Below are 11,171 nucleotides of genomic sequence, written 5' to 3' on the forward strand. Positions count from 1 at the left end.
AGAGCAAAAACGTTTTTTTAATGCTGAGTGAGGGTTTAATAGGAGATAAAATACAGGTTACAAACAGTTGATGTACATTTTTAAGTGATAAAAAAAAGTCAAGATGTGAAGAAAATCCATGGTATTGGACCGTTAACAATTGTTAGTTAAAAAATATTTGATTGATACATGGATAACCAACATCAAAGTTCATGTTGGAGAGAACACTAACAAGAGAGTGAATGAGACATCATGTGCAAAAATGAATTGTTTTAATGGATGTAATATAACATTTGACAAATTAACTTAATTCAAAAATAAATATTACAAGTCAAATGAAAAATGTGTGCAACATTTACTGTTAACATAAACATTGCTCTGTTATCCTTCTAACTTTAGAATGACCAGACCATAATATGTTTTGTAACTTATGCAAAAGACTACAGGTTTTCTTTGAAGATGTTAACACTCTCTAGTAGAAACCCATAAACTATGACCCTAACATTGAGCATAATATGTCCTCTTTAATGTTCTAGTATCTCTTTCAAATGCAGCATTAGCTTTGTATAGTTGACTCTCCTAGTAACAGTCTATTTTTTATCAAAACCCTCCAGGTAACTCAGACAAAGTTTTTGCCATCCTGCCGGACTCCTCAGGTGGCTCGATGAGCTACAAGCCCCGGGGAGGATTCAGTGTCAGCCAGGCTCTGAATGGACGGGAAGGAATCCACAGGCGACAGCACCTTTTCCCCGGCTCCACAGCCCATGATGCCGTGCTGGTGCTGGATCCAAGCCCAGGGGAGAACTTTGGACACCCAGTGGTCCTCTTCTACGTGGATGTAAATGTGACAAAGAAGAGATGCTCCCACCTGGATGGAATTTACCTGGGTGAGTCTTTTGTACACATAAAGAAATAAAGTGGTTAGCCGTTGTTAACTTTGTTTAAATCATTCATTACTTGCAAGTCAATTTCTTTGTTAGTCAATTATTTTTTTCCGCATATTGTATTTAAAAGATTACAATGCTTACAAATTGTTTTCTGGTATACATTTTCAAGACCTGTTAGATGCAAGGGAATCTTTGAACCTGTAGCATTCATAATTCTAGTAGTAGTAATAGCCTAGTCGCAGTGATAGTAATGAAAGCAGTGGTTTTGTTCTAGTGATGATGGTAATAGCAGATTCATCTCATAAGTAAAAGTATTAGCAATTATAATCACTAACGGGGTGCCGCAGGGATCTATTCTTGGTCCCATTACAATTGATATTATTCATAAAAAAACGATTAAACTATATTTTGTTCAGATGATACAATTTAATATTTCACAAATTCTGTCATAAGTGAGTTGTTATTATTAGTAGCATTAGTCTTTCAATTTGACTTCGTTGTTCAATTTGAATCCATGCACCAAATGTGCACGCATCTCTGAGCGTATTTAGGGTATGGCGTGTAAAGTTCTGCCATTAACTGAAGCAGAAGAGAAAGTTACATTTGGATGTGCATGGTCTAACCCTCTGAAAGCTCCATTTATAGCTCATTGTGCGATGCAGGATACTTTTCTGCAGCTTCATCACTTTTAACCCACAGCAACACCATTCACTTCATGCTCTGATTTAGGACTTACAACATAAAGATATCATGAGGTGTAACATTTGGTTAAGATTAAGGATAATTCATAGCTTTTGTTTAGCTATACAATTATGCAAAAGTAAATTGCCAGAAATAATAATCAAATTGTATTAAATGTTTGTCTGAAAGCTTCTCCTAACTCTACTCATCACTTAATATGGGGGTAAATCCATATTTCATGCCCTATATACTTTTTAACATTGTCATATATCATTTGTAGTCTTAATACATCTATGTATTGGGAAAAACAAAGATGCTCAGTGATCACAGAGAATTTCAGGAGGAGTTGGGCAGATGTTCCATGACACATATTTTTAAAACATCAATGTCTTAAAAAGGTCTACTATTGGTGGCGGTAAACAACCGCATCACGGTGGATAAAAGGCCAAAGTGAGAGTAAAAACAGTAAAAGAAGTGTAGAAATAGGGCACAGGGAGATGTATTCTGTAGTCCTCTCAATTCCTGTGAAAGTAACATGCTTGAGAGTGCAAGTTGTTGACCCCCGCTGTGAGAGAGGTTAGGGCCAGATGTTGAGGTAAATTTGGCCCGGTTTTATATGACCACACACCTGTCAATTATTCATACAAACACAGCACTGGGCCTCCTGATGCGCCCTGTAGATGGTTTTGGACCAAAGTATTTTAGAGCGAAACTTAATTTTGACCCCATTTAACCTGGTGGTGACAGCAAAAAAGAAAAAAAAGGGAAGGGTGAAAAAAAAGTGTTGGGAAGCACACGATGAGAAGAGAAAATGGTGGATGACATAAAAGAAAATTGAGCTGCATTTTGAGCGGTTGCAAATATACAAAGGTTCAATCTCTCTTTTAAACATTGCTATTGTGATTTTATGTTATGAACACAATTAGGCATAGTTGCAGATTTATGCCTCATCCGATCTGCATGCAAGGATAAACTTTCTGCAATAACCCTAGCCTATGACTAGTATAGGAAAAATGAGTGAAATGCATACGCCAGCACCATAGGAAAGGCAACCCACAAACATTAGACATTAAAAAGTTTAACGATACCATTAAAATGCAGAGAAAGTAACAATACCGTAAATACTACTTAAATAGTTTAGTAGGCTCATGGTCACATAAAGTATTGGCCAGGTGCACAATCTGACACATCTGAAACTGCTTTTGTACACTTAAAGAATGCAACATAATAGGCCTATTATGAAGCCAAACAAGTTATAATAGACTAATCTAATATAGTTACACACGCAAAGAAAGTACACATGCAAATGCAACAGAAACAGTAAACCATCAACACATGCATCAACACACAGCTTCTAAAAATTAGATTTTTTTTCACTCACCATTGGCAATATATGTATGCTGTAGGTGTAGTTAGTATACACTGTACGTAGGTTCTCAACGCTCTCCTATCCATTTTTTGGAAAATAATCAGCACCTTTAAGTGTGTGATCAGGACAGTTAAGAATCAGTTTAGCTTTACATACATATGCTTACACCTATAACAAACATTCGATTCGTAAGGTTTAATTACAATCTCACTTTTACAAATACAATTCAACATTTTTTTGAGGGGAGGCCAAGCTGACCATTACAGCCCACTGATCTTATTTCCAAATGCTGGAGAATATGTTGACTCATCTTGTGTTCTTTCATTCTCTGTGTCTTCAGGTGAGGAGTGTTTGACTCTGGCTTTGAAGGGTCGCTGTCAGAACCAGCTGAAGCGTTGGCAAGCAGGGCCAGAGAGGCTCATGGGTAACGGACACGGTCGGCTGGCAGGTGGTGCAATGCGTGGTAGTACAATTACTACCAGTGGGGGAAGGCTCTGTGAAGTCCACTTCCTCCCACTGGTTGTCGGAGTTGGAGACAGCAACCGAACGCAGAGACTCAGATGTGTTGGTAAGTTTTAAATCATTCCTTTTTTTCAGGGTTCAGCAGGTCCGAACAAAATCCAGCCAACTCCTTTAAGTATTAAAGATATAGGAAGTTATACTTCTCTTATTTCATTTAAGGAGTTTCCCTAAACCAGGCTAAGTTCATCCTGGGTCTCTACCCAGATGTGGGACCAATTCATTGTTTTAGCAAGTCACCACTAGCTAAGTCTTTGCAAGTCAAATCCCAGGTCAAGACAGTTACTGTAAGTAACTAATCAAATTGCTGGAGACCTTTGATATCAGTGCCAACGTCTTGGCAATCCACCTAATATTGTGAAATAAGTGACCGAACATTTGTTTGAAATATGTCAGTAAGTATTTTGTATTGAATTTGAAGAAAACATACACATTTGATATCAATAGTCTTGGTGAAATTCAGGTTGTAAAGTTCCACCTGATTTTAAATGTTGGGTGGCACGCTTCTGCACTTTTCCTGGTAGGAGGTTTTCTGAGTGAAATGCAGAATAATTCTCATTCTGTGCCAAGACCACCCACACCTTCCGCCTCTGCCAGAAACCTGGACCTCGTGAGAAAAACGGCTGGGAAAACGGTATCATGCAGTTATGGAAAACACAGACAATCCTTAGGATAAAACCACAACCCCACCTTGGCAAACAACAAATATGTGGTTAGGATTAAGTTTTCCTTAAGTTGTTGATTGTGCCCAATTAAACCCACTGAGTAAACTAGCACAGTAAGTTTGATTGGACCTGATGGCAGATGATGTGTTTAATTTTTTATCACGGAGGCATGCTTTATTTAGAAGTTGTACTTAAGACATGAACCTGTGCACTTTCTGACTTGCCCTTTACTCCATCAGACCATGCAGAGTTTGCAAGGTGCCCTCAGCCGCTGCCAATGGGCTCTCCCAGTTTGCCTGTCTCCAGCTGTGAGCTAAATAAAAACACCAGACGCTGCCACCAGCAGCCATTGGCCACACACCTCTCCTGTCGACTCTACCAGACCTGTGACCACGCTGTGCTCATCTCAGGTAGGACAGTTGTTTTTTTAGATTCACATTTTTCATACCAAATTTCACCAAACAGATGGACATAAGATACAATCATTGAAGTTTTATCAGGAGATGTATCATGTCTCAATGTCTAAAGTCAATGTATTGCTGACTGAAGAGGAAAGACTAGCAGTTTGACAGCCTGAGACACCTGAACATCTCAGCAAACATGCCCTCAATCTCCACTGGACCCGCCAAGAAATCTTGGTTTACGGCACAACGGACCATTAAGCAACCAAAACAGAAAGAGGATAGGGCTTTTGTTTTCCCAATAACTGTTGTCCAGGTACCGAACAGTACATGTGTTTGTTTTTTTTCAGTTACTATCCCGCAGTGTGACCTGTCAGTGTTGTTGGGTGCTGCTAGGCTTTGAGGAAAACAAAAAGTGTGTTCGCCAAAGCCTCACCAATGATAATACTACTTGGAAATGGAGGAAGAAATGTCTGTTTCCACTTGAATATCTTCTATAATGCCATAACCATAGAGAAATACTGTTTTGCAGGTTGTTTAAGAACCCACGTAAGAGTTTAAGGTGCAAGAACTAATGGTAAGAATTAAACTCTTGGATTGTAATAGTGACATTTTGGCTAATCAAAATCAACTGTGTACATTGGTGCGCTGCAGGCGGCTGGCAGCAGCAGATGACGTTCCAGCATCATGTCCAAAATCTTCAGAGGTTTTACAGAATGCTGCAGAACAACGGCTTCCACAAAGAACATATAAAGACCTTCTTTGCCAGCAGCGGACACTTTACTGGTAAGACAGAGTTGCTCTATGAACAATACAACAATTATTCTTTCAATTCTACTTGAAACAACTTATTCTCTGTCAAACGTGGCAACAATTTGTTCCTATAAACCTAAGTAATAGCCCACTTCTTTTATTACATACGCTCTACGGAAAACTGGATAGCTTAATTGAGGCATTTTATGGTCTATTAATTATTTAGAGTAGACCCTTGCTATGGATGCAGTTCTGATCGCCAAACATAACAAGTAAACATGTTTTGGAAACAATGACATCATTTTAAATCCATACATTATGTCAAATTATTGATTTCGATAGTAGTTAGTAAGTAAGATAGTCTTGTTCAAACCATTAAGCTTCATTTTATATTAATGACCCTCTTAGTCCTTCTCTGTCACTTCCACAGAGCATTTCAAAATGAATTTACAAAAATGTTGACATGCTGCCTGATTATTTTTGAAAACCGACCATTAAAGCCACTATGTCTTTTATTTATAGTCTAAATGCCAGAGAAAGATCTTATACTTTTGGTTTCCCCTTATTTTTTTTAGGGGAAATGGCTTAAGAAATTCACTTCTCTGTTTGGCTCCTAAACAGCAAAGCTCCCCAAAATATTTTAATTATTTCAACTCACCATCTCTAAAACATGCCTCACACTTTCCCCCCCTCTCACCCCCCCACAGAGGATTTAGAGGGTGTGTACTCTGCAACGGAGAAGGCAGTGATTCGTAACCACGTGTCGTACGTCTGCAGGAAGCAGCACTGCGCCGACACACTGGTTCTGTACCTGAACTCTCCAACACGCAACGATGGCACCATGCTGCTGTGGGACGCCAACCTCAACGGCATTGTAAGGGAAAAGAAAACACTTACTTAACTTACTTACTTAAAGCACTGATAATGAAGGGGTTTAAGAAAAAAGAGAACATTTAGTTAATGTCATCAGCGAATGGAAATTCTAGTTAATGCTTGTTTCCATAAACTTACATTATGCAACTTTTAGGCTACTTTGGTTAATAGAGATCATTTCCCCAATGGGTACCATAACACCATTGCAGAAGAAAAGCACACAAAAAGATGATGTAATCAAAGAGCTCTGTCCAAAAACAACCGGAAACAATGTGGAAAAAGTGACGGAAAATGTTTTTTCTTTTGTATTAATTTGAGTCGCTTTATGATTCGACAAACACATCTAATGTTTACGTATTTACATTTTTGTTAAAGTCACACATACATCATTCTTGAAGTCTATTCCATTGCACTTTTGATTCTATTGACACCAACTTTTCCTCCTTAGCCAAGAAACACATACAGACCAAAAGAGAGGGCCACCCAGAAAACAGTATTTCTGTTGTTGTTTTTCAAAATGAGGAAATTAGCTCAACTGGCAGTTATTACAAAACAATTGTGACACAGTCATTATGGATCCAGCAGGTTGCGATTATGGATGTTAAAATACATGCTTGCAAAAAGGATTCTTAAAGGGGACCTATCATGCAAAATGCACATTTGTACGTCTTTTATACATGAATATGTGTCCCCGGTGTTCCAGGGAACTCACCAAGTGTCAGAAAATACAACCCTCTCTCTTTTCCTCCAAACCCAAATCTCTAAAAACAGGGCTGCAACGGATTTGATACATGTGGATTCTGATTTGCACCTCTATGATGTCACAGAGGTGCACTCCGCCTGTATGGTCAACTCTCCACCTATCAGGGGAATGAGAGGTTGCCGTGCCATGGCAACAGCATAGCAACAGCATGGCAACAGCATAGTAACATGACGCTTGTGCCTCGGGGGGGGGGGTCAGCTCCAGCTCATGCAAAGACAGAGCTGGAGTGAGGCAAAATGAGGCATGGCTAAAATGCATGATCTGTTTGGTATTTTATTTATTTTTCAAATAATATACATTTGAGTTATTAATGCTGACATAGGCCTTTCCCATTCTTTGGTGTATGTCCCTGATATTTCACCTGATAAATCCTATTTTCCAACATTGACACAATGATAAATAATCAGATTTACCTTCCTCATTTGTACATCCTTTCACGTCTTCTCCTCCCTTTCTATCTCCAGGCTGACCTGAAGGAGCGATACTCCGTCAACGAGCTGCTGGCAGACCTGGCGGGCTGCAGGGCGACTCGTGTTCTGCTGTTTGTGGACCAGAGCTACAGCGGCGTTCTGTCCAAGAGGCTGCGAGGGTCCCAGAAACATCTCAACGTGGTTTTGATCCAGAGCCAGGCACGGCAGACCCACAGCCACCAGAGGATGAACCCTGGCTGGGAGGAGAGCAGCTGGTCCTACATCAACCCTGCGAGCTGCCTGCTGGACCAACTGGGGAAGGTAATTTAAAGGTCACCTATTATGCAAAATCCACTTGTTCATGTCTTTTATACATCAACATGTGTTCCCTCTGTGTAAAGAGATTCTGAAAGTTTCAGGAAAAAAGATTCTCTCACTTTTTGTCCTGATCCATTTATATAAAAACCTGTCTGAAAATGAGCTGATCGGATTTTGGCCACTTTATGATGTCATAACGATTTTTTGGCTTGTGTAATCACTAGCCAATCACCAACCCACACCTTATCACCTCAATCTCCTCCTAGAGCACCATTGTGTTCTTTTTAACCAAACATCTCTCAGAGGGGCGTGGGGAGGGGCTCCTTATTTTCATCTAAAGTAACAGACAGAGAATCAGCACTTTTGAAACAGGGCTGAAACAGAGGGGATTATGGGATGCTGCAATGATCTGTTTGGTGTTTGGAGTCAAACACTTCAGAGACATATTTTGTATATATCTGAGACCTATAATATATTGATGAAGAACAGTATAATAGGGGACCTTTAACACATGTAAAGGTTTCTTTTAATTTGACTTTTTTTTCTTATAAACCTCTAATCACTGATTGTTGTCCTCAGGGTCCTGGGATGTCTCGCCTCCTGGAGCTATGGGCTGGTCTATTGAATGTGACGCTGGCCGGCGCCCCCTGCAATGCCACGCCGCCTCTGACGGATGGCGAGATGCGGCGAGAGTACCAGGGCTGCCAGAACTTACCAACTGCACTCTGGCATCAGAAACACAGGAGGACCAACTGAGAGAGAGACAGAGAGACACTGAGACTGACTGCGAATGGGGAGATAGAGAGAGAAATCATTTTGGACACACACAGAACATATAACAAGTGTACAAACATGCATATTTGCCAGTGTGTGTTATCTTAGGACTATATTTGTGGTGTGCTTGGTGGACACTGGTGTATGTGAGTGTGTTTTCTGTCCTAACTCGGAAAGCAACCATGGCGATGACAGCCCATCCCAACGGGAGTGTCCTGAACACCATGTGAACAGTTTGTTTGAGTGTGTGTTTGTGTGAGTGTGTACTGTATGTGTGTGATTGTGAGTTCAGCAAAAGGATAACCACTCTCGCAGACCATTGCTAGCTTAAGCTTGGGTCAGTGTGTGTGTGTGCATGTGTGTACATCTCCTCGGCACTTTAAGACTTCAGAGCCAATCATTCTTTTTTTCTTTTTCTTCAAGTGTTATTTCTTCTTCCTTATGTTCTTCCTTTCTTGTTTCACTCTTCTCCTCATATGGTCCTTTGCTACGAGCTCCTTTCCTCCCAACCTTTCCTTTCGGGATGTCCTCCTCTAACCTCATACCCTCTCCTTCTCCATTCCCCTCCTCTCTCCTTCTCTTCCTTATTACATTTCATCCTGTTTATTGTATTGGCATTCACTTCCTTGCTTCATCCATCACTTTTGATCTTTCTTTCTGTCCTCTTTCTCTGCCTTTTTTGGCTGTCAGTTTCTTTCTATCTCTATTCAAAGAAAGACATTTGAGCTGACAAAACCCTTAAACATAAGTGAGTTTTGTGAATTTAGAATCTGTGCACACGGAATTCCTAACAACAACAACGCAAATATTTGATTAGTTTTGTCCTAACCTAAAGAAGAGGCAAAGAGAAACTGTTTGGCAGGGATCATGATTAAGATATGAAGCACTGAGACTGCCTTCACTGCTACACAGACTGGCTATGGCATTTCAATAAGGGCACAAGTGTGTGTTTGCTCCATCACATACTGTAGGCAGGCAACACATGAAACATGCACAATATTGACCCATCCCTACACTAACAACATACATGTTGACCTATACCTCGGTGGTACTTTGTGATATTTGTCTGTACATTACCTCCTGTCATGTCTCCATCTGTAACCTTTTAATATTCTGTAAACCACGGCTCAATGTACGTACCCTGCCTGTTGTGTTTTGTACTGATGTCTGTCCAGTTGTACTGATCTGTTATACATTAGAGATATGTTTGTTAAAGAGATGAAAGCTGATGGGGAGAACAACTTTCTCCCAATTGTGTGGGACATTTTGGGCCAGAACTGTGTCCAACAAGTTGACATATTCACTGTTTGTGTGATGATTTGTACAGAGTATATCTAGTTGCATGCTGCAAAACATGAAATCTAGTCAATAAAGTACATTTAGAACCAGTGAAGTACATGGGATTTATTTATTTGGCTAGTAACACATTCAGGTTATTTACATTGTTAACTTAAGTCTTGTATGAAGTGTAACCAACAACGTAACATGGGTACCAATTTAAACCCAAATAAAGGTATTTTCCTAAGCTTGGCCAAGTAGTTTCCTGAGAACTCAGATATTGTATGCGTGCAATGAGAGGACCCTGACTTGCTGCTGCGTGGAACAGACACTTTGAGTTTATAATTGTAGCGTCCAATGTCTGACTTGAAATGACCAATTCAAATTTGATAGCCTTAAACTTTAAGGTAGGGTAGGTAATTCACTTATTTTTTTGATATTCCATGGAATGCCTCGGCCCGCGGCAGATAACTGGATGGCCTACCTGCCTGTCAGCCTTCCATCTCGTTCACAAACTTATCTCCATTGGTCATGTGCACGTTCGTGTGTGTTGGAGGAGGGGCTCTGTAAGGAAGTCTGAAGGAAGGGGCAGATTTGTTCCGGTTGTGTACTTTCAAATTACTCTACCTGGTTTCTCCATTCTTACCTACCCTACCTTTAATGAAATTCAACAAACTATTATATTTGTATATTTTTTCTATAATCTCTTAGACTATATTGACAATGCGTATCATCAGTAATACCAACACACAAACAACGTTTCTACAAACGGAATGACAGTAAAGTTAACATTAAAGTGCACCTTTCATGCTATTTTTAGCATAGGTCTCAGATGTATACAAATATATAAAAAACATGTCTATGAAGTGTTTTGCTCAAAATACCAAACACATCACCCATTCTAGCCATGCCTCATATCCCTCTATTTCACTTCCTGTTTCAAAAGTGCTGATTTTGGGTATAAAGCTTTAAAAAAAAAAAGAGAATTGATAAAAAAAAGGAGGGGGCTGAGCTCATGCGGGACCCGGCAGCTACTTTCTAAACTAAATACTGCCGTGATGAAACGCCATATCATGGATTATCAAGGATTATTTCTGAAACAGTATGGAGCTCAAAGGCTTTCTCTCTTGCTGGTTATACCACAAGGTGAGTTCCTTTTTATATCCTGCTTCTTCACACACATGCTCTCCAGTACAGGTTAGCTCTGAGTGTTAGCGATGCTAATGTCAACACCGACCATATTACGTCCAAAACAGTCGGGCATTGTTTCTGATAGCAACGTTTCTGATAGGGCCGTGGGTCCACATTTCCGATATTACGTCATATCGGACGCAAATCTGGATCAGCTCCGTTGTAGCCCCGTTTTTAGAGATTTGGGTACGGAGGAAAAGAGAGAGGGTTTTATTTTCTGACACTGCGTGAGTTCCCTGACACACCGGGGACACATCTTTATGTATAAAAGACATCAAAAAGTGCATTTTGCATGATAGGTCCCCTTTAA

The 11,171-nt window shown here is 40.0% G+C and overlaps 1 protein-coding gene across 1 annotated transcript in view; it reads left to right on the forward strand.

The window, feature by feature from the left end:
• The window catches only part of LOC104960577 (uncharacterized), an 11,258-nt gene extending 1,334 nt beyond the window's left edge, over nt 1-9,924 (forward strand). Inside the window, exons 2-8 of the mRNA XM_010788651.1 lie at nt 594-866; nt 3,257-3,484; nt 4,340-4,510; nt 5,156-5,287; nt 5,962-6,128; nt 7,355-7,621; nt 8,198-9,924. Of these exons, the coding sequence (XP_010786953.1) occupies nt 594-866; nt 3,257-3,484; nt 4,340-4,510; nt 5,156-5,287; nt 5,962-6,128; nt 7,355-7,621; nt 8,198-8,374 (1,415 nt within the window). The 3' untranslated portion in view covers nt 8,375-9,924. The remainder of the gene's footprint in view (nt 1-593; nt 867-3,256; nt 3,485-4,339; nt 4,511-5,155; nt 5,288-5,961; nt 6,129-7,354; nt 7,622-8,197) is intronic.
• Nucleotides 9,925-11,171: the final 1,247 nt, after the last annotated feature.

This window comes from Notothenia coriiceps, unplaced genomic scaffold, assembly GCF_000735185.1.
Source record: "Notothenia coriiceps isolate Sejong01 unplaced genomic scaffold, NC01 NC01_scaffold00031980, whole genome shotgun sequence".
Classification (NCBI taxonomy): domain Eukaryota; kingdom Metazoa; phylum Chordata; class Actinopteri; order Perciformes; family Nototheniidae; genus Notothenia; species Notothenia coriiceps.